At 36.4% G+C, this 22,966-nt stretch overlaps 1 protein-coding gene across 26 annotated transcripts in view; it reads right to left on the bottom strand.

Annotated features, from left to right (window-relative positions):
- The window catches only part of SOX6 (SRY (sex determining region Y)-box 6), a 722,502-nt gene that overhangs the window by 129,636 nt on the left and 569,900 nt on the right, over nucleotides 1–22,966 (bottom strand). For 16 of the 26 annotated variants that reach the window (XM_010830548.1, XM_010830549.1, XM_010830541.1 and 13 more), the window contains 3 exons: nucleotides 16,943–17,066; nucleotides 4,781–4,860; nucleotides 3,176–3,298 (listed from right to left, as the gene is read on the bottom strand). In XM_010830548.1, coding sequence (XP_010828850.1) covers nucleotides 3,176–3,298; nucleotides 4,781–4,860; nucleotides 16,943–17,066 — 327 coding nt within the window. The remainder of the gene's footprint in view (nucleotides 1–3,175; nucleotides 3,299–4,780; nucleotides 4,861–16,942; nucleotides 17,067–22,966) is intronic. The other 10 variants (XM_010830556.1, XM_010830561.1, XM_010830559.1 and 7 more) reach the window with 3 other exon arrangements.

The raw sequence follows: 22,966 nt of genomic DNA, 5'->3' as shown, positions 1-22,966 counted from the left end.
TATGCAGTAGTTTGAACATTCTTTGGCATTGCCTTTCTTTGGGATTGGAATGAAAACTGACCTTTTCCAGTCCTGTGGCAGGCTGAGTTTTCCAAATTTGCTGGCATACTGAGGGCAACACTTTCACAGCATCATCTTTTAGGATTTGAAATAGCTCAGCTGGAATTCTGTCACCTCCACTAGCTTTGTTCGTAGTGATGCTTCCTAAGGCCCACTTCACTTCTCATTCCAGGATGTCTGGCTCTAGGTGAATGATCACACCATCGTGGTTATCTGGGTCATGAAAATCTTTATTGTATAGTTCTTCTGTGTATTCTTGCCACCTCTTCTTAATATCTTCTGCTTCTGTTAGGTCCATACCATTTCTGTCCTTTATTGAGCCCATCTTTGCATGAAATGTTCCTTTGGTATCTCTGATTTTCTTGAAGAGATCTCTAGTCTTTCCCATTCTATTGTTTTTCTCTATTTCTTTGTATTCATCACTGAGGATGGCTTTCTTATCTCTCCTTGGTATTCTTTGGAATTCTGCATTCAAATGGGTATCCTTTTCTCCTCTGCCTTTATCTTCTCTTCTTTTCTCAGCTATTTGTATGGCCTCCTCAGACAAACATTTCGCCTTTTTGCATTTCTTTTTCTTGGGGATGGTCTTGATCACTGCTATACAATGTCACAAACCTCCATCCATAGTTTTTCAGGCACTCTGTCAATCAGATATAATCCCTTGAATCTGCTTGTCACTTCCACTGTATAATCATAAGGGATTTGATTTAGGTAATACCTGAATCGTCTAGTGGTTTTCCCTGCTTTCTTCAGCTTAAGTCTGAATTTGGCAATAAGAAGTTCATGATCTAAGCCACAGTCAGCTCCCGTCTTTTCTCGGGTGATAACAAAATTTCAGGCTTCCAAATTATGACTTTACTGTTAAGATAACCTCAGCTCACAATGCTAGAACTGAAAAACCTTTGAAGGACAAATTAACTATATATCAGGTAGAGAGGACCACTTCTCTTCAATGAGAAGAGTGTGTGTGGAGGTGGTGGTTGTGTACATGCATTGCAGCTTTTCTTCCTAAGAATCTCTAAATAGAAGTAAAACTCATGAACATATTGTAATGCTTAGTATCCCCAGTTTATTGTGATCATAATTGTTGACAGAGCTGTGACATTTTAGCTTGTTAAAGGAATGGAGAAAACCAGAGCTAGAAAAGAAAGTAGACTAAAATCAATAAAGCAAAATATTATTAAGTTTTCTCTCAACTTTTAGTCAAGATTTAAAATGTTAGTGTCTGTAACAACTTAGATATGGGTGCCCTCTGTGCTGCTCATGGGACTCTCAATAAACCTGTTACACTCATAGTAAGAAAGTTTGAGAAATCTGTCTTTCAAATAAGATCCATCTTTTATAAATAGTGTACCATACAAGCAAACAGCAATGGTTTCCTGACATGCAAGGAAAAGTGCAAAAAGTGGAAGCAAGAGAACAGAGCAATAAAAAAAAAAACAAAAAAAACAGGAAACTCTCCAACCAACCCAAGCTTACCCTCCAAAGCTGAGGGCCTCCACCTTCCCAGGCTCTGTGTTCAGCCTAATTAAAGTGACAGACACGTGCTTCTAGATCAGCATTGCTACAGCTCTACAGAGTCTGGTACCACATATATGACATCATGATTTCCAGAAACCCAGGAGAAGCCAGATTTGACATCAGAGGTCTGTGATGGTAAGGGGAAGAGATGTCAACTTAAGTGAAAAACTAAAAGGAGAAACTGGGTAGAAAAGTGGCTAAGGGAAGGCCCATGGAATAGAACTCCACACCGCAAGAGAAAATAAAAGTCAAGAGGAGAGGAAGTTTTGAATCTGAGCCAAGGTCACCTGCTTTCACATTCTTCCAAGTACTTAAAATTTGAACAAACTAGCTGTCCTGAGTAGGTAAGCCTTGTTAATTGAAAGAATTGTTCCTAATGTCTGGTTATCTCTCCGTTTAGCAATCCTAAGCACAGTAGATGTCAGAACGTCCAGAAATGTGGCACCTTCTCTACAGCCAAAAGGAAGCCTTAGAAAAGAAATCCCTTTTGGCTGCATAGAAGGTAGCAGATACTCTAACACAATGCCTTGTCATGTCTAGGTGGAACCCCCTGTATACTTCTTATAATCAAAGGGAAAGGGAAAGGGAAAGGAAGAAGGCAAGTGACAAGCTCTGAACTCAAACTCTTCCTTAGGCTACTTCCAAGGTGTCCTTTGATCTTGTTCTTGTCTTTCTTCTTGTGAACTTTCTCACTTCTAAGAATGAGGGATAGCTAGCAACACTCCAGTATCTGATAGTCCTAAAGAATGAAATGAGAAGTTGAGCTTTCTCACTTCTAAGGAGGGATAGATAGCTAGCAACCCTCTAGAATCTGATAGCCCTAAAGAGGTTTTCCAATGATATAATAGAGGAATTAAGCACAATATTAGAGAGAGGAGGACTGGGTCCCTATAGTAGAAAGGGGTTTGCTTTTTAAAAGAGCTATATGAGGTATCTTCTCCCATGCAGTAAGAACATCCCACAAAAACAACAAAGAGCTTTATTGGAAGTTCAATATGAAAGAGCTACTATATAAGTTTATGGGGCAAAAAACAACCAGTCAGGCCCAGACACCCAACCTCAAATTCAGTCAGAGAAAACTAAATTAGAAAACCTGAAATAGATAGAATTAGAAATCCTGGATAATAACTGACTCCAAGAAAATTTTGTAGCCTTGGTTAAATAACCTGACTTCTCTGAGCCTCCATTGTTTTGTCTATAAAAACAGAATGATATTTTATCAACTCTACAGGGTTGCTACACGGTGAACTGAAGTTTTGTTTTTTTTTTTAATGTTTAATTTTTTTTTTAAACTACTATGCAGCACTATACATAAAGAAAAAAGGGTAAGGGAAATAAAGATGGTTTTGAAAGTACTCATAACATAAATATTTGCCTAAATATATAGCAATAAACAATCTACTTCAGAGGCACTGGTTTGGGGTTTGACTTTTTCTCTAAAAGAAAAGGAGTGAAAATGAGCCTCCTTAGGAATGAGAAAAGGGGAAAGATTATATTTTAGTGTTTGAGTGTTTGGCACTTGTTAAAAAAGCCTAGAATATGACTGAACAATCCAGTCCCCCACCCAATGAAGCACCAATGTAAGCATTCATACCTCAATCTGTTTGTGGTTGTAAGAGTGGCCACCACCATGTTCAAAGGTGTCCAAACTCCTGCCCAAACGGTCACTTAGGCCCTTTAGCCTTGGGTTAATTTGTGGGTGGGAGACATGACCTTTCTGTTTAGTAGCATATTCAGAAAAAAAAAAAAAAAAAAGACAAAACATACTGTCAGAACTCATGAAACAGAACACATATTTCTAAATCCAGGGTACTGATCACACCAAAGAACAGAAAGTAGGGTTTAGGACCCAGATACTGTTTTTCACAGAAACTTGATTATAGGATCAAACAGTAGTACTGGTTTCTTGTTTTTGCCTCTGACTCAAGAAGACACTCAATAGCATAGCTATGGAAAAAGGAGAAATAGATTAGACTGACTGTGAGTTAGGTTTCTCTTTGTATTTTTTCCAGTGCAATAAGTTCCCTGTTAGTAGTGGAGAAGGTGAGGGCTTAGAAGAGATAGGGCTGCTGCTTTCATGAGGCAAAATCTCTAGCTCTGCTAGGCATCCACAATGGACCCATAATGCTAGGCATCTTCAAGACTTGCTGGATGAGGCTTCTGACAAGAACTGCTTAAAGTACTGTAAAAATTCTTTATTTGTGGACTCAACTGAGAATGTTCAAAATTACATTTTTCGCATAAAATATCTGTACATTTTTTACATTCAAGTCATATAAGGAATAGCAAAGAAGAAATAAAAATGCTCAGTTGGTTGCTATTCCCTAGATTATTCAAGAAAATTGAAAAATCATCACAGTACATTATAAGAGTAAAAAACTTTGTTCAATGCATTGAAATTCAAGTTATCATCCGATATTTTCTAAATGCTCAAATACCACTTGCTTAACCATTAATTTTAATGATACTTTCTTTCTGTTTTTGTTAAAATATACACTCATATTTAACATCAATTTCCCATTAAGACAGCATCGCAAAAAGGGTGTAAAGATCACTTAGTCCTCTGCTTCCCATTTTACTATGAAGAAGATAAGGTGCAAGGGATTTTTTAAAATTAGCTTCCAAAGTGCTTTCTCTCCAATTTTAGCTTTATAAAGAACACCAATCTAGAATTTGGTCAGACACCATGCTCAGTCTTTGGACCTGGTATGAGGATGAGCTGATGATACACATATTCAGGGACAACGTGCTTACATTTTACCAAATAGTTTAAGTAATTTGGTAATAACAACTCCCTATTCTATGAGTTGCAAGAAGTAAAATATCCAGTGTTGTTGTCTGTGTTGATACTTGCATGTAAAAGCTAATTTGGGTGTGAATGGAGCCATGGATGAAGAAGTTATAAGGACAAAGCTAACATACCCAATATCAACTAGCCATAAAAAAACTGTGAAACCATTAACTTACCTGATAGAGAATATATAGTACTAAGTCATGACATCATTTTTTCCTTTAAAAATATTGACACTGACAGTTTTCTCTTCTATTTGCAGTATGGTAAGTACATAAGGTGTTAATCCTTCCAGGCTATGCTTAAAAAATTATTTAACATTCAGGTCATTATTTAGCATACAGCTGGTTAGCAGTTTTCCACTAAAGGACTGGCTCGTATCCCACATTTTTTTCTTCTGGCACTTACCTGGAGCTGTAAAGGGCTGAGTCCAGAAGCAGCAGCAGCTGCCATTGTTGATGGAATGAACTGTACGGGGTAGTTATCACCTGTCAGAAAGAACAATGCGTACAGGTTTAGACAATGCACCGGGAATCACAGCAGACAAGTACAAACATGGCCCTTGGACTGCCTGAGCTTTACAACATCGCTCTAAGCCCAAACATCTGCAGAGACAAAAGGCTTAGTTGGGCACAGACTTGCAGGGCTGCCTTGGAACTTTTTGTTAACAGATAGCTGGTAGGCAAACTGGCAAAACATGAATGTGATGTTAAAAAAATTAAATGTGCAATTCAAGCATGTTCACTCCATTACAAATCTTGTAATACATCATTTTTTTAAGGGTAAAAAAATATCTTAAAGCCAGGCTGACATTCAGTTCACCGAGGAAGCATTAAGGTTTTTATATTAAAACAACAAAACGTTTTGGCTTGGTAGACAAGGCAGAGTATCACAGTCCAAAAAAGATTAAGAGTTATTGACTGTCCATAACCCTAACCTTTATTTTATTAAAAAAAAATTAGAGAAAAAAATTTAAATGCAACCTCTTTAATTTGAGAGGGGTGAGAGAAGCTAATATTCTGTGAAATGCCTGGTATCCCCAAAAGATGGGAGACTGTTTTCTGCACTAACTTTTGGTGGAAACTACTACAGAATCATGACACACACTAGGCACTTCTCACGTATTCTTTGACGATGATTTGATTAAATAACCACACGTTTTACATGTGATATCTATATTAAAAGTCTGGTCGAGATTGAGCATGGTTCAGCAGAGATCAGTGCCACATCTTATTAATGTGTTTCTGGCTCCAGACCACTCCTAAACAGCAGGGCTAAAGTACCTTCTATGACCTAAGAGCACAGGCTGTGCGAAGCAAGCAACCTGAAGAACCCATAGAAAGTAATGAGGAATATATTGTGATAGAGCTAACTGAAATCAAAATTAATACGTATGGATAAATTACACACTATCAGTGATTTAATGGAGTATCACTTTGGCTTCAGCTACTTATTTTAAAGGCAGTGCTATGTACTATCTCTAGGCTATATTTTAATAGGCTGTTCCTCCACACATTTTGGACATTTATAATAATCACGCTGTTTTGCAAGAACTTCTCCACACTAAAAGCTGAATGTAATAATGAAAAGCGTAGAAAGAATCACAGTAATAAAGGGAGTCACCTAGAAAGCAATGAAGTCTCTCTTTTTCTATGTGGTCACTAATACCTGGAGCCTTCCTGGTGCCCCTGGTTCCTTGGAACGCATCCTGTTTGCTACATCAAGTGCTACTCAGCTGACCCAATGTAAATGTTAAGTTGCTTTCACTTTTAACAAATTGTTAGCTTCTAATCTACACAGTCTCTTTGCATCATATCCATAATACCTCATCAGACCATTGAGCACAGTGTGTGCTTGTACACAGTCCAGTAACAATTGGCTCCTGATTGGATATGGAGCACTGCTACAATGCATCCACTAACACTATATTGTGCTGGTCTCCTATGGAGTAATGTTCAAAATATCTGATCTTGTTTTTCCCCTTCCATGAGGTTGATTTTGGTTTGCAGGGCTACATGAGCTTTTTAAAAAAGATAACTAGGCCAAATTATTTTTTATAGTAAATGACTGTCGCTTTACGCTTAAATAATTCTACTGATCCTCTCGATATTTAAACTAAATTATCTGAAGAAAGAATATCCTAATCTAAGTCAAATAGTATTTCTTTGGTTGATATCTTATCAGGTTAAAAAAATCACAAAATGATGCTGAATTAATGATGCTTCAAAAATAGGGGAAAAAATCACCATTCCAACTATCAACATGGGTTGCCTCTTGGAACATTTTAGAGCTGTTCTTTCTTTAAATATCATGCATTATTCATACTAACTCTAAACCGTAACCCCCTCCCTGTAAGTTTAATACCAGTTGCTTTATTTGTACTAAAACATTTTTCATGTCAAACATATTTTAAAAAAATCAAACTCTAAAAGAATTCCCTGGGGCACTCCTTTTTTCATAGCTGTCATGCTTCTATGCTATGAAATAGCTGATTTTTTTAATATCATTTTTGGCTTGCTAGTTAATTTATTACTATCTCTACCACACCCTGTAGTACTCTCCAGCTCACCTGCTGGCTACAAACAGCTTTCTTTCCACTGCTGACAAGCATATTTTTAAAATGTTTTTAACCTTTCTGCTGGTTTGAATCTGTATATCTGAATATAATCTTTGGAAAGCTATTTCTCCAGAACATATCGTATCAGTACTAAAAGTAAAAATGAATACATTAAAGCAACAGAGAATATTACAGGGACTGATAAAAAGAGAGAGAAAAAGGAAAGGGCCAGACAGGGAGAGGATAAGGGTGAAGAAGAGGTGGGGGGGGGGACGGTTAAAAGTAGAAGAGAAGATTTAATAGGAGAGAGATTTAACTCCTCTCTTAAAAAGCTACACGCTTCCTCTCCCTGGCCCTTCGCCTTTAACTGTGTGTAAGAGTCCATCAAGAAAAAGTTCTTGGCAGCTGACTTGGCAAGAAATCAGTCAACATGTTGTAGCAATTTTTTTCAAATTTGTCTCTGGATTTGAAATGCTTGCGTGAGGACCCATTCTCTTTAAATTTGTACAAAAGAAGATGAAGCCTGTTGAAACAGGTTGGTTTTAGGCACTGCTGTAATCTGGCCCTTGCTACCACTAGTATAAGAAGACAACTTCTGAATGCTAATTTGGGAAATAATGTCCATTACATAAATCCATCTCTCCAGGCTTCCAGGTTTTCCAACCGATTATTTTTATCTGAAGATTACAGAACAAATATGAAACAGGATTTAAAACCTATGGAAAATTAGACTGACATTAGTTTCACCTGCCACAAGTCTAGAATCAAAGTGGCTCCATAGCAAGAGCCCCTGAATGAGAGGAAGTATGTTTTTTAATTTTCAAGGAAAGTGAAATGAAGCCAAAACTTATTAAGATGTAAACACTGGAGAAGGAGGCGCTTATATCATGAATGTAGGACCCATTAGACACAGGCTACCTCCTACAAGAATACTAGTTTCTGTAATTCAAATATAAACTTTATTTTTATTAAAAAGCAAAAACTCCCATGGATAAAAATCTGTCCATTTTTCTTTGATTCTTTAGGAAGACAAGGGACTGGGATGGTTACAGTCTTCTAAGATGCTAACTTCAGATATTAACTTATTTAAAGAGTTTGGGAGGAGCAGAGAAGAAAGATAAATTAAACTAGGAGACAGGACTCAAAAATTCTTTGGTTACTGGTTTAAAATCTCATGCCTCATTTTCCATCCTCCAAAACAAAAGGAAAAAATACTTACACATCCCTACTCTCACAGATTTTTTGGTCTGGTGGTATCTTATAGGAAGTTGCCAAATAACTCATAGACCCCATTTCTTTAAGTTATCACCATTTTTGCTACAACATGTAAATATTTCCATCACAATCACCAATATAGACTTGGACATGCCGCACGGCATCTTGCTTGGATGAATGTATTCAGATAGCAAAATATTATAACTCCTCTGTATTCTGAGGGAATGCAATAATCAATCTGAATTTATCTTTGTGAGACATCACACCACATTGCAGCAAAAGTTAGCAGGCAATGAATGACATATTTAAAATCCTAAAAATAAAACAAAACCTTTAATTTGTTCTGAGAACAATTGGACAAAAAAAAATTGGCATAGATTATATTATATATTGCTGAGATCACGATGTTCTTATTTCTCCTGCTAAATTTCTCCTCTATTCATCAAAGAATAGACCAATGATGAAGAGAGTCTTGATCTCAAGATTTTTTCTAAGAGCATCTGCATTGTTTTTCATACCTTTAAAGGAGCTAAAAATCAAGGATCATCTTAATTTCTTCACTTATTTCATAAATGCATCCAGACTCTTAGATAATCATATGAAAACCATGGAATTTGTCACAATAGCAATTAAATAAGTGAGTATGGATGAAATAATATAAATGCATCCATATTATAAGAAATTAACTTAAAATAACAACTTAAAGTTTATGACTTAATGAGAGCTCACCAATGATATAGCCTCCATATATGAAGAAGGGTGCATTTAAAATAATCTCTATCTCCATAAAACTAGGTTATTTTATACAGGTGAACATATATATTTTCTCCTTGGACCTAAATACTCATTTAAAAGAGAGTATTAATCTGAAGAACCTCAGAAATGCGTTGATTCCAGGGGTGAAAGTAAAAGTGGCTCAGTCGTGTCTGACTCTTTGTGACATTCTCCAGGCCAGAATACTGAAGTGGGTAGTTTTTCCCTTCTCCAGGGGATCTTCCCAACCCAGGGACTGAACCTAGGTCTCCCACATTGCAGGTGGATTCTTTACCAGCTAAGCCACCAGGGAAGCCCAGGAATACTGGAGTGGGTAGCCTATCCCTTCTCCAAGGAATCTTTCCAACCCAGGAATCCGACTGGGGTCTCCTGCATTGCAGGTGGATTCTTTACCAGCTGAGCTTGATTTCAAGTAAATGGCTTTAATTAATGAAGTATTCCAGCAGTAGTGGTTACATGCCTCTGCTTTAAATATTCAAGAAAAGATAGAAATGGCAAGCTTCACAAGATGTCATTTTGATAACCCCATACATATAAATCACATCTTTTACACATACACACACAAAAGTTAGACTTTTTTTATATTCTTTATGCTTAGATCATGCCTGCAAGAGTATAAAATTCAGAACTTCAGTCTGAATTCTATCTCCTCTAATTTCTGGGGTGAAGGTGTAGAAAGTTAATTATCTTCTTTGACTTTTAGTTTCTTTTTTAAACAAAATGTAGATAATGTCACTTATGGTTTAGAGTTGCTATAAAAATTTAATGAGAATATATATGCATATTTATATATATGCATACATATATTAATATATATAGATACAGATATCAGAAAATAAATGGTGGTCAATAAATGCTAACTGAAACAAAGGAATTAAAAAGAAGTATTAGGTAGCAACTATGCACCAACAAATTAGACAATCTGGAAGAAATGAAAAATTCCTTGAAACACACGAATTACCTAAACTGACTTAAGGAGAAATGGATAATATAAACAAACCTTAACAAATAAAGAGATTAAATCAGCAATCAAAAACTTCCTAAAGCAGAAAATTCTTGGACCAGTTAGATGGCTTCAGCAATCTACTGAACATTTAAGAAAAATTAACACTAATCCTTACAAAATCTTCAAAAAATTGAAGAAGAGGAAACACATCCTAACTATGAGGCAATGAGGCCAATATTCCCTTGATAACAAAGCCAGTAAAGACATCACAAAACACAAAAAATATAGATTAATATCTTGCATGAATATTAAAATCCTCAAAAAAATATTAACATATTAAATCCAAAAGCATATCAAGAGGATTATTCACCATGACAAAGTAGGATTTATCCCAGGAATGCAAGGGTGGTTCAACATGAAAAAAATCAATGCAATACATAACATTAATAGAACAATGGGGAAAAAAATCCACATGATCATCTCAGTTGAGGCAGAAAAGGCATTTGCCAAAACCCAACATCTTTTCATGATAAAAATTCTCAGAAAACTAGGAATAGAGGGAAAGTTCATCAGCATGATAAAGGGTATTTCTGAAAAACCCACAGTTAACATCACAGTGGCAAAAAGCTTTTTGACTAAGACTGGGGACAATTATGCCCACTTTCACTGCTGCTATACAACACTGTGCTAGAAATTCTAGCTAGTACTTTTAGACAAAAAAAGAAAAAAACAAAAGGCATCCAAATTGGTAAAAATAGGTAAAACTATGTCTATTTGCATATGAAGTGGCCCTATATGTAGAAAATCCCAAATAATTCATGACTAGGGCTAATAAACAAATTCAGCAGCGGTTTCAGGGTATAAGATTAATACACAAAAATCAAGTGTTTCTATATTCCTGCAATGAACAATCCAAACGGAAATTAAGAAGCAATTCTATTTACAATAGTATCTAAAAGAATCGAACACTTAGCAATAAATTTAACAAATGAGGCAAAGATTTGTGCATTGGGAAACTATAAAGCATTTCTGAAATAAATTTTTAAAGCTCTAAATAAATAGAAAGGCATTCAGGTTCATAGACGGAAAGACTTAACATTGTTAAGATCAACAAAGCAATCTACAGATTCAGTGAAATTTCTACCAAAATTCAACAATCCAGAAATGGAAAAGTCAATCCTCAAATTTATTTGGAACTGCATGGAGCCCCAACAGCTAAAACAAATCTTGAGAAAGAAAAGTAGAGTTGGAAGGCTCATACTTTCTGACTTCAAAATTTACTTCAAAGCTAGAGTAATTAAAACAGACTAATACTTGCATAAAAACAGGTATATAGACTCATGAAGCAGAATAGACAGCCCAGACATAAACCTTTACATATACAGTTCATTGACTTTTTTTTTAAATCAGGGCACCAAGACCATTTACTGGAGAAAAGACATCTTTTCAACAAATGGTGCTGGAAAAACTGATATCCACATGCAAGAGAATGAAGTTAGATCCTTAACTTACACCATATACAAAAATTAATGGAATGGATCAAAGACCTAAACTTAAGTACTAAAACTATAAAACTCTTAGAAGAAAACATAGGAGTAAATCTTCGGACTGGCAGTGATTTCATGGATATGACAGCAATAGCATAGACAACAAAAGAAAAATAGAAAAATCAGACTTCATCAAAATTAAACTTTTGTATATCAAATGATACTATCAAGTAAATGAAAAGGCAACCTACAAAATGAGAAAAAAAAACTTGCAAATCATAAGTTTGACAAAGGATTAATATCTAGAATATATAAGAACTCCCAAAACTCAGTAATGGTAAACAAACACCTAAATTTAAAACTAGGCAAAGTACTTAAACAGATCTATTTCCAAGAAGCTATACAAATTTCCAGTAAGCACATGAAAAGATGCTCAACATCACTAATCATTAGGGAAATGAAAACCAAAAGCACAATGAGATACCACTTCACATCTGTTAGGATGGCTCTAATTTTTTCAACATAGGAAAGTAACAAGTATTGTTGAGGATATAAAGAAACTGGAACACTGTTGCATTGCTGGTTGGAAATGTAAAAGGTACAACCCCTATGGAAAAGTCTGATGGTATCTCAAAAGATTAAACATAGAACTACCCATAGGATTCAACAGTCCCATTCCTACATATATATCCAAAAGAACTGAAAACAGGGACACAAACAGGTATTCACATATCAATGCTCACAGAAGCATTATTGACAATAGCCAGAATGTGGGGAAAGAATGGACTTTTGATATATGCTACAATATGGAGGGACCTTGAAAACATCATGCTTAGTAAATAAGCCAGACACAGAGGGACTAATATTGTATGATTCTATTCATATGAAGTATCTAGAATAGGCAAATTCACATAGAAAAATAGCAGAACAGAAGTTTCTAGAGGTTTGGGGTAAGGGGATAAGGAGAGTTACTGTTCATGGCCACAGTGTTTCTGTTGTTGATTAAAAGTTTGGAGATAATGATTATGTTTACTAAAAACTGCAGATGTATTAATACTATCAAGTTGTACATTGAGAAATGGTTAATATTAAAAATATTATTTTATGTATATTCTTCCACATTTTTTTTTCTTAAAGAAGCATTAGGTATATTAGAGTAAAATCGCTTTTGGTCATCAGACAGAGAGGTAGTATATCTCAGTCAAATGCTCAGTTCTTGAACCACATTCCTAGTGGATAAGAATGCAGTTTAATATAGTTAAATTTACTCAGGTTTCACGGTCAGACTTTATCCCCAAACGTAGTTCTTTAGAATTTTTTCAAAGAGCTTTCATATACTTTAAGAAACTTAATCTTCACACCCACACCAAGCAGTGGACAAATCATGACATATTTTTTTTTAGATGATAAAGAAGTGAGGCTCAGCAAGGCTAAGTGACATGTTCAAGTAAGAATTAAATAAATATAATCCATGTGGGACATTTAACACACTCTTTGGCACAAAGTAATTATTCAATAAACTTTAACTGTTATCATAATATTTAATATAACTAATAAGTAAGTAAGGAGTCATGAGCAGGCAGACATCCTGTTCCTAGGATCTCCTGGGAAACGTTAAGGGTGCTGCTCTAGCAGCAATCATTTTTAAAAATCCCAGCTACATGAAGCCCATGGTCGGCTGAACCATCCCTGGCACACAAGGAGCCTATCCAGTATCTTTATTTTACAGTCAGTTCAATCGATCTGATATACACATTGGCAGCTACAAAAGCTTTTTGTTGTTGTTGTTCATTTTCAAACACAGGTGCTCAACTGTATTTATCTTACCCTGGACTGCTGTATCTCTCAGTCTGCTTTATCATGATGTGATAAAGCAAAGCAACCAATATTCTGTGGTGTATGTTCTAGGCCCTGGTAAGTTACTTTCTAGAAAGATGTCTGTAATTAGAGAATCAGTTTTAAAAGGGGGGAAGTTAACTAAGGATTAAAACTCAATAAGAGAAATTCTACACAAGTTATTTTGATAGATGTTCCCCTGAAACTGGTACAATCTCTGTAGTCAACTGCCTCCTCATCAATCTACCAAGGTGGGAGAGCTTGGCTGGTGTTCACATGGAATGCCATGTGTTGCTGGTGTTCTGAAATGCCCAGAACAATGGGTCAAATTATCAGAAGGAGAGAAAGCTGATAGCTCTATATATATTTGTTTGCTGCTGCTGCTGCTGAGTCGCTTCAGTCGTGTCTGACTCTGTGCGACCCCATAGATGGCAGCCGACCAAGCTCCCCCGTCCCTGGGATTCTCCAGGCAAGAACACTGGAGTGGGTTGCCATTTCCTTCTCCAATGTGTGAAAGTGAAGTCTCTCAGTTGTGTCCGACTCTTAGTGACCCCATGGACTGCAGCCTACCAGGCCCCTCCGTCCATGGGATTTTCCAGGCAAGAGTACTGGAGTGGGGTGCCATTGCCTTCTCCGATATATTTGTTTAGAATGTACTATATGGATTCAGAAACAGTCAGCTTTAACAGTGAACATAACCCTAAGGTGGTCTTTGCTTTCTGGAAATGAAGATGATTATTCAATCAGCTGAAGGCAAAAACAATACAGAATTTGAATCTAGAGAAAATAGTATAGATGATCTTATTTGCAAAGCAAAAGCAGAGACACAGATGTAGAGAACAAATACAGGGGTATCAAGAGGGCAGCGGGAGTGGCAGCAATTAGGAGACTGAGACTGACTTATATACACTATTGATATTACATATAAAATAGATAACTATTGAGAACATATTGTACAGCATAGGGAACTCTACTTAATGCACTTTGGTGACCTGAAAGGGAAGGAAATCCAAAAGGGAGAGGCTATATGTACATTTATGGCTGATTCATTCTGCTGTACAGTAGAAATTAACACAACATTGAAAAGAATCATACTCCAATAAAAATTAATTTTAAAAAACAGTATGGAATTGTTTCAGTTTATGGGAAGATAAAAAAAGAGTAAAAAGAGAGCCAATGTAGCACTTATTCTTCTTGCTGCTTAGGGGATCAAACTATACAGTTAACCACCATTTTAAGACTTTTACATGTGATGCTACTCCTCTACTTGTCTTGCTGTCACACAAGTGAAATTACTATAGTTCAGTTTGGGGCAAAAATATTTTCCTTGTCCAGGCTCCAGTTAAATAGTATTCTCCTCTCCCAATTCATGTGAATGACAAGAACACTGCAGACACCAAGTCTCCTAAGTATGGTCTCTACCAGTAGCATCTGAACATATAAATTTAATCCTTTTAAAGTATAATTTATATAAACAATAAAATCTGCATTAGCCAAAGTATTTAATAATTTAGCATATGCGCGTTGCGCTCATGCTCAGTCATGTCCGACTCTTTGCAACCCTATGTACTGTAGCCTTCCAGGCTCCTTTGCCCATAGGATTCTCCAGGCAAGAACACTGGAGTGGGTTGCCATCCTCCAGAGGATCTTCCTGACCCAGGGATTGAACCCGCATCTCCTGCATTGCAGGCAGATTCTTTACCCTCTGAGCCACCTGGGAATTTAGAGTTCTGGTTAACTCAATTCTCTGACATAACTTAGAGGTCACCAGATAATACCTTTTTTACCAGCCTTGCTTGTGATGAAAAATCATCCTACATGTCCAAATCCATGGTGCTGCCCTAACTAGCAGGTTTTAGCCAACATAATCAAATCCAGCTTTGCTACCCCAAGACACTGCTCTATGCTGCACAGATGCTGTTTGGCGCAAGTAATGCACTGCTGCACAGTATTGCCCCAGTCTCTAGATTCTTACTCATCTACTGCAATCTCATTGATACTGCGTGAGAAGATTCTTTATAAAATGGTCCAAATTCACTGACTATATCAAAGTAGCTTCCCCCATAAAAAACAAAATTATTGTCTTAACAAAATTACATTATATGCTAATTATGTTGGTGTCTATGTCTAGTAGAAAATCATGCCCATAACCTGATTTTGAAATGTGGAGAATTTTAAATTTAAAAACATGAAAATTGGAGAGTTTCCATGTATAGTGTATCTAAAAGGTTTCTAAGACTGGTGTAGGGATGGCAACTCAGATTCAGAATAAACAAGTAAACTTAGTGTACACCAACACTCTGAAGGAAGTCAAAATGAAGAGAGTTCAAAACTATTTATAGATAATACCTTTTTATATTTATAGAGATCAGAGAAGAACTGAACCACTGCACTAACAGAAAGATAGTCTCTGGCAAAATATAATCCTGTCCTTAATATAGATACTAATTTCACAGAATATAACTTGCTATAAAAATTCTGCTCTAGAAAAATCAACTTTTAACAAGTTGAATAACACAATTTTCTTTTACTCAGGTATCCTTTTACTCAGGTTTGTATCTGAGGAATTTTTAAAGTCAGTCCTTAAATTAGCCAATCCCTCAAAATCTCTATTTTTTGAATCATTTGGGTTTTGACACAGACATCTTATCTTTCTTCACTGGAAGGGGGTTCTCTACCAAATACATAAGAGTAACTGATGGGAACAAATAGATGTTAAAACCCAGTAGGCTTGGTCTTATGCTATTCAGTAAGTTTCCTCACAGAGAATTTTGTAAAGTGACTTATATTTTATTGTTGCTTTAAGCATATTAAAATACCTTTATAAATCCATACACACACACAAAAATCTGCTGCACTCAGATTTGTTGCACTCAGATTGGGAGGTTAATATAATCAGGTTAATACGTTAAAAAGAACTTGACACAGAAATTATTAATGAGTAGAACAAGGTCACTACTTCTGAGGTGAGGTCACTTACAAAGAATGCACAAATAAAATTAAGGTTGACTTTTATTTACTTGACTATCTTCTTACATTGGATTCCTTTGGCAACATATCTTTAAACATTTAAAACCCTGTTTACAAGGATGCTCTGAAAGAAGCTTCAAACCATTATGCCCCTAATTGAATTCCCCAGGAGTCCAGTAAACCCAGAGGAATAAAGAAAAATCATAACATTTGCTAAATCATCTCAAAACATATTTCACTGCAAGGTTATGTGACCTCGTCTTTGAGGTTCAAAGATGAATGAGAAAGTACTACTGAATGCTTCATTATTTAGACTGAAATAAAAAAGGAATTTTACCTATTAGTGGCAAGCTAATTAAATCAGTTCAGTTTGAATTTTTCTTCCAAGTGAAATCAGACAACAAACAATAATAGCATTTTATACTATATGTGACCACTTTCTTAGAGAATAAAAGCTCTCAGGAAGAGAAAAGTATCTTTAACCAAAGACAATTATTCACAGTAAAGATATGAGAGAGAGCTGACAAAATTTGTAGTCCCGAGGGAAAGTAGCATTTTATCTGTGAATACAGAACAAATTCAAGTGGAAGAAGAGAAAGTAAAGTTTCAAGCAATCAATTAGTTACTAACATACCCTCTTCACAATTCTAATTTTACTTTAAAATACCTTTTATGATCTTTTTATTCATAGTTCCTTCATATGCTTCTGTGTTTGTTTTGACTACTAAGCAAAAACATACGGATCTTAGCATTCACGAAAGAATGTTAAATCCCTGTCTACTTACCTGGTTTGTATGTTATTCCAGGGGGGAAGAGGAATCCCTGTTGGGCAGCAGCAGCTGCTGCCAGGGTCCGCTGGTCATGTGGAAAAATTGGGATCATGAGCGGAGGCATGTGACCCTGAACCTGCTAAACAGAAGAGAGCCTATGATCAGACACAGAGCAAATGCACGCCAAGAAGTATTTGTTTTTCACTCCTGGTGGTGTGCTGGTACCCAAACAGCCACCCATTTCTAACCTCATTCCAAATCTGGTCCCAGAGAAAATTCAGGCTAACTTTATCAAATCCCTTTCAGATTCCACTGGTATACCAACGATCTAACCTCCTTGTGAATTTGCCTCATCCCTGCTTCCACTAAATTATAGTGAATGGTTTTCTTTCATCTTGACTTTTTTCTTTTATTTTCTTTCTTTCTTAAAAAACAAAGAGCCAGAAGGAATGTTTTATTCTTTCATGGTACAGTGTTGAAAGGTTTTGCCCTTTCATCAGCTTTGCATTCTGTGCTTTATTTTGAAAACTGTTACTAGTATCCTTGGTCAGAAAGTAATGTCTAATTGTTATATATTCCAAAAGCTGTAGCTCCCCAGTTTAGGTATCTTATTTCAAAGCCTTGCTGCATTATGTCAAACATATAGCCCTTCAGATTTAAGGCTACTACCTCTTGGCTCCCAATTAAACTAATATTCTTTGCCATACACACCTCGATGTAACATATAAATTGCTTGTCTGGCTAAGCAGTTTTACAGCTTTATGCACTACCATGTAGCTGAGTAATTATGGAGTTGTATTCAGAGAGCATTTCATAATAAATCCTACTATATCAAATTTCATTTGACCTCAATAAATGTATCAAAGAGCACAAAAATGCAAAACAGAAAATCTTCACTCTATATCAGTATTTGTATTCCATATAAAGAAAATAAGAACTATGACAGAATCATGTCTGTGAAAATTACATTTTAATTTCCCAGCTCCCTCCCTTACTCTATGCATGCTGTCCTGATTCCAGAATAGCATCACAGGGAGGTTTTGTACTGGCTTTCAGGGCATGATTTTATAAATTAAACTATAGGACTTTTGTTATTTAAAGATGAAAACTAGGATGTACTAACAGCAACGATCTTTAAGTTCAAATAGGGTCTTTACCCTCCTTACTAGTATAAAAAAAACTGCATTATATCCTGTTTAAGATACAAACCTTTACTAGTAGTCTACCAACCCCAAACCCTTCCCCCGTTTAAATTCCTAAATATTCTCTTTAGGCAAAATTCCATATACTGGCTGATGACCCTGTTTAAATAGCACCAACTTGCCTTATCCTGTCCCTGTTCCCTTCACAGCCAGGGACAGATTGCAAAAATGCTCCTGTACAGGTCTAAGAGGTTTCATTTACCAACAGTTTCTCTCTAGGGAAAGCCCTAAGATGTGGGTTAATAAAGGGCAAGCAAAAAATAAACACTTTACAGTATTTCTCTGAATTCATTTCTCAGGAAAATCAACTTATAATAAAAAGGTCTTTGTGCAATTACTACCTCGCCAGTGGGGCGTGAAAGAAACTAGCTTTGGGCAGCTTTTCCTTCCATTTTAGCTGAGGTAAGCCCAAGTTTTGTACGTTTGAGTACAAACTTAGCCTGCTTAAACTGGAGCTGATCCCCTGGTGCCTAGGTCTTGCCTTTAGCCCTGAAGGAAAGCACGAGGTTTGCTGCTCAATTCCAGCTTGCAAACTTGAGATGTCAAAGATGACAGCACTGTTCTATGTCAGAAAATAAGACATGATACTTTTGTGGGTGACTATTGTTTAGTATAAGAGTATATCAAAGGAAATCACTTCATTTCATTTTAGAAATATGGTCTTAGCATATACCCAGAACACAGCACAGATGCTTCACATTCTAAAGTAAGGAAACAAAAAGTGGGGAGTCTAGGTATCAAATAAATTTTTTCTTTCCTTCTTTCAACGAATATTTATTAAATCATTATTATGTGTTATGGATCTTGAGAAGAAGCTGAAAAAATGGGGGCTATTTTGGTTGGGAGAGAGAAGATATACATTCATGCTGAAATATTTGAAAGAATTATGTATGGAAGAAGAACTTAAGTCTGAGTGATTACAAAGAACAGAACTAGGCTCAAAAGAAAGGTTTTAGGGAAGTTTAATGCAAAGAAGAATTTTCTAATAATGAGCTATTCAATAATCACTGTGATTAAAGAGGTTCTTTGTGCCATTTTCCTATGCGTGTGTGTGCTAAGATGATTCAGTCGTGTCTGACTCCTTGCCACCCTATGGACTGTAGCCCACCAGGCTCCTCTGTCCATGGGATTCTCCAGGCAGGAATACTGGAGTGGGTTGCCATGCCCTTCTCCAGGGAAGTGGTCAAGTAACGGCTGTATACTCATATGCCACAGATACTTAAAGGATAGACATAACTTAAACTCTAATTAGATAATGACCTATGGTGCATTTTCAACTTTATAATTCTACGTTTGTTTAAAAGTCGGTGTTAGGAAGATAATGTCATATAGTCATTCCTCCATTCATTCAACACATTTATTCAGAATCTACTATGTCTACAAAGGCTTTGTTGTCAAATGAATCTGAAGCTTAAATCTATACAGTGTCATTTACTTGGCAGTGTGACCTTGAACAGTTACTCAGCCTTCCTGAGTCTATTTTCTCATGTAAAAACCAAAGCTAATGTGTACTAACGTAGCTGGTAGTTAGCAGCGTGGTTATTGTGAGGATTAAATAAACAAGAAAAGTAATGCTTGGGGCATGGTGACTAGCGTTTAATAGACACTCAGTAAATATTAGATCCTTAGTTTTTCTTATCCAGTTTGCTATTCAGTACTAGAAATTTATCAAACTACTAAAGAACTAATACAAGAAACAGTGGATCTTAACCCATAACTCTACTTCAAATAAGAAAACATGAGTCAAATAAATAATTCAGTTTGGCAGGCAGAGGCTTGTTTGTTTTTAGCAGACCCATGTCTCACAGAGCATTATCTTCTCCTAAATATCCAGAACACGAAGGAAAAAAAAAAAAAAGGTGGGATTAAAAGGCTCATTTGAAGATGTAATTTGGGATCCTTAGTGTTATTCATTAAACAGCATCTGAAAACATAATTTTATTTTTACATTGGAACCCAAGCTCTTCAGATCTTCGGCATAAGGGCATCAATGGCAATCAGGTATCAGACTTTAATGATTAAAACTTGGTGTCTGAAGATATTTCCTTTGTAGCTAGCTATGTAACTGAGAGACTAAAGTTAACTAATTAAGGTCATTTTTAACATTAAAGAGCTGTAGGTGTTTCATACTAATGTAAGCTGTAAGAACTTAGGGAAGTTCTTTTCTGTCCACCATCCTCTACATAACAGGATATTTTAGAAAGTTTCAATGCTGTGAGGTAAGAGGCAGTTTCAATAAACTGAGAAACAAAGTAAATAAGGAGGGGGACAGAAGGTATTGTGAAAACAATGACAATGATGGAATCACAGACTTGAAGTGGAGCTTGGAGTTTATCTAACCTAGTAGTTCTCGAAGTGTGGTACCCAACCAGCAGCATCAGCAATACCTGAGAGTTTTTAAAAAAGCAAATTATCAGACTCCAGCCCAGACCTATGAAACAGAAACTCTGGGGTTTGGGGCCAACAGTCTAGAATGTAGACTAAAATTTAATCCAGAGAGGAGATTCTCAAACTTTTGTGGACTTTGGAATCATCTGGAGGGCTTGTTCAAACAAAAATTATTTGATCCCATTCTCAGAAATCAGTAGATCTGAGGTGGGAACCTGAGTTTACTGTTCTAACAAGTTCCTAGGTGAAGCTAGTTAGTGCTGTTGGTTCAAGGACCATTCTTTGAGAGTCACTAATCCAGTTCAAATCTCACAATTTACACTAGGGAACCAGGTGGCTTGAGAAGGTAAAACTGAGGTCACACTGTCTGCGACAGACCTGGATCTAGAGTCCAGAACTTCTGCACCCTGTTCAGTGCTTTTTCCATTATATCGCATGGACTTCAGTAAAAGAAAAGCAAGAAATCATACATGTACATTCTCTGCATAGAGAAAATCTGAAGTGCTGCAACTGAAAATAATTGTATATTTCAGAGATGTGTCTCTGAATATAGATACTAGGGAGTATAGATACTGTGATGTTCAGTTTCAGTCTGTTTCTTCTCTTATTTTGTACCTACACATTGATCTCAAATTTGTCATCAATTCCAATTAATGCGTTAGCAATAATCATTTAGATCCAAATGATAAAGTTGACCTTATTTTAAGTAAAATAATGATGTGCAAATTCAAAATGCCTTCATTAAATATAAGCCAAAATATCCACTAGCCAGTTAGAACCCAGGCTGAGAAACGATGAAAAGCTCCTCTTATATCTCTAATTACAGAAATCATCATCATCATCACAGCAACTAATATTTTCCAGTATTTCCTCTATGTCAAGCATATGGGAAAGTGATTTAAATGCTCCATCTCATTTAATTCTCAAAATTTTATCAGGTACCTACTGTTACTGTCCTCATTTATTTAATGAGAAAGAGAAACCAATGAGAAATTAGGTAACACGGTCACTTAAAAAGTGATGGAGCCAAGATTCAAGGCCAGGTATGTCAGGCTCAAATCCTATACTTTTAAGTACTATATTAAGCATAAAGTCATCTTTTGCTAAATATAATTGTGAATTTACATGCGGTTATAATAAATAATACAAAAGATCCCATGTATACCTGACTCAGTTTCTCCCAATGATGAAACTTGAAAAATTATAGAACAATGTCACAACCAGGACACTGACATTGACACAATCCAACAGCCTTACTCAGATTTCGCCAATGGGATACCATTTCTAAAAAATTATGTGTCATAAAAGGTAGCACAGGTAATTAAAGTTCTGTGGATACTTCCAACTACCACCTTTCATACAAAGTTCACCAGTATGACCTAGTGCAAATAAAGTGAGTGGAAATCATGAATTAAAGCAATAATTTCCCCTTTCAGAACTTTCCATTTATTTTACTTACTAGAAGATTATTGGTTGAAGGTGGGACAAAAATGGAAAGCAAGAACAAGGTGGGTGGGGGAGGTAAGGAAAGAGGATTTGGTGGCCATACAAGCATCACATAAGCATCTAAAATATTTTTCTTCTATGGAAGTTGTGAATTAAGTTTACTACACTGCATATCAGTGCCTAAGGAAGATAAAGAATTTTGATAAAAGAGAAAAGTCCCATCCTGCTCTGAAGAATGTAAGCCTGCCTTTCCTTTATCATCCCATCATCTTATTTTCCCATTTGGTAACATGCCAGGAAAGGCAGTCACATTGTAAACAGCAAGTTCCAAAAATATTTTACTAAAGAATAAGAAATAATAGAATTCCATCAAAGAGTGACCAGTCTCCACATGTCTTTTTCAAGAAGTTATCAAAATTTCAAATAGCATCTTTTTTTCTTGAAAGTGCAGTTTTCCCTTAGCCCAAATTCAGATTCTTTAATTATCCCATGTGCTGTGCTATGCTTAGTTGCTCAGTCGTGTCCAGCTCTTTGTGACCCCAAGAACTATAGCCAATCAGGCTCCTCTGTCCATGGGATTTGTCAGGCAAGAATAGTGGAGTGGTTGCCATTTCCTTCTTCGGGGATCTTCCTGACCCAGGGATCGAACTTGGGTTTCCTGTGTATCCTGCACTGCAGGTGGATTCTTTACCTGCTGAGCCATAATTATCCCATGTGTGTGTGTCCGATGCTTTGCGACACAGTGGGCTGTAGCCTGCCAGGCTCCTCTGTCAGTGGAATTCTCCAGGCAAGAATACTGGAGTGAGTTGCCATTGCCTTCCCCAGGGGACCTTCCAGACTCAGGGATTGAACTCAGGTCTCCTGCATTGTAGGCAGATTCTTTACCGTCTGAGCTACTAGGGAAGCCCCCCAAATATCCCATCAGTTCAGTTCAGTTCAGTTCAGTCGCTCATTTGTGTCCGACTCTTTGTGACCCCATGAATCGCAGCACGCCAGGCCTCCC

This window comes from Bison bison, unplaced genomic scaffold, assembly GCF_000754665.1.
Source record: "Bison bison bison isolate TAMUID 2011002044 unplaced genomic scaffold, Bison_UMD1.0 scf7180017864518, whole genome shotgun sequence".
NCBI lineage: Eukaryota > Metazoa > Chordata > Mammalia > Artiodactyla > Bovidae > Bison > Bison bison.
This window is presented reverse-complemented; position numbering and strand designations above follow the sequence as displayed.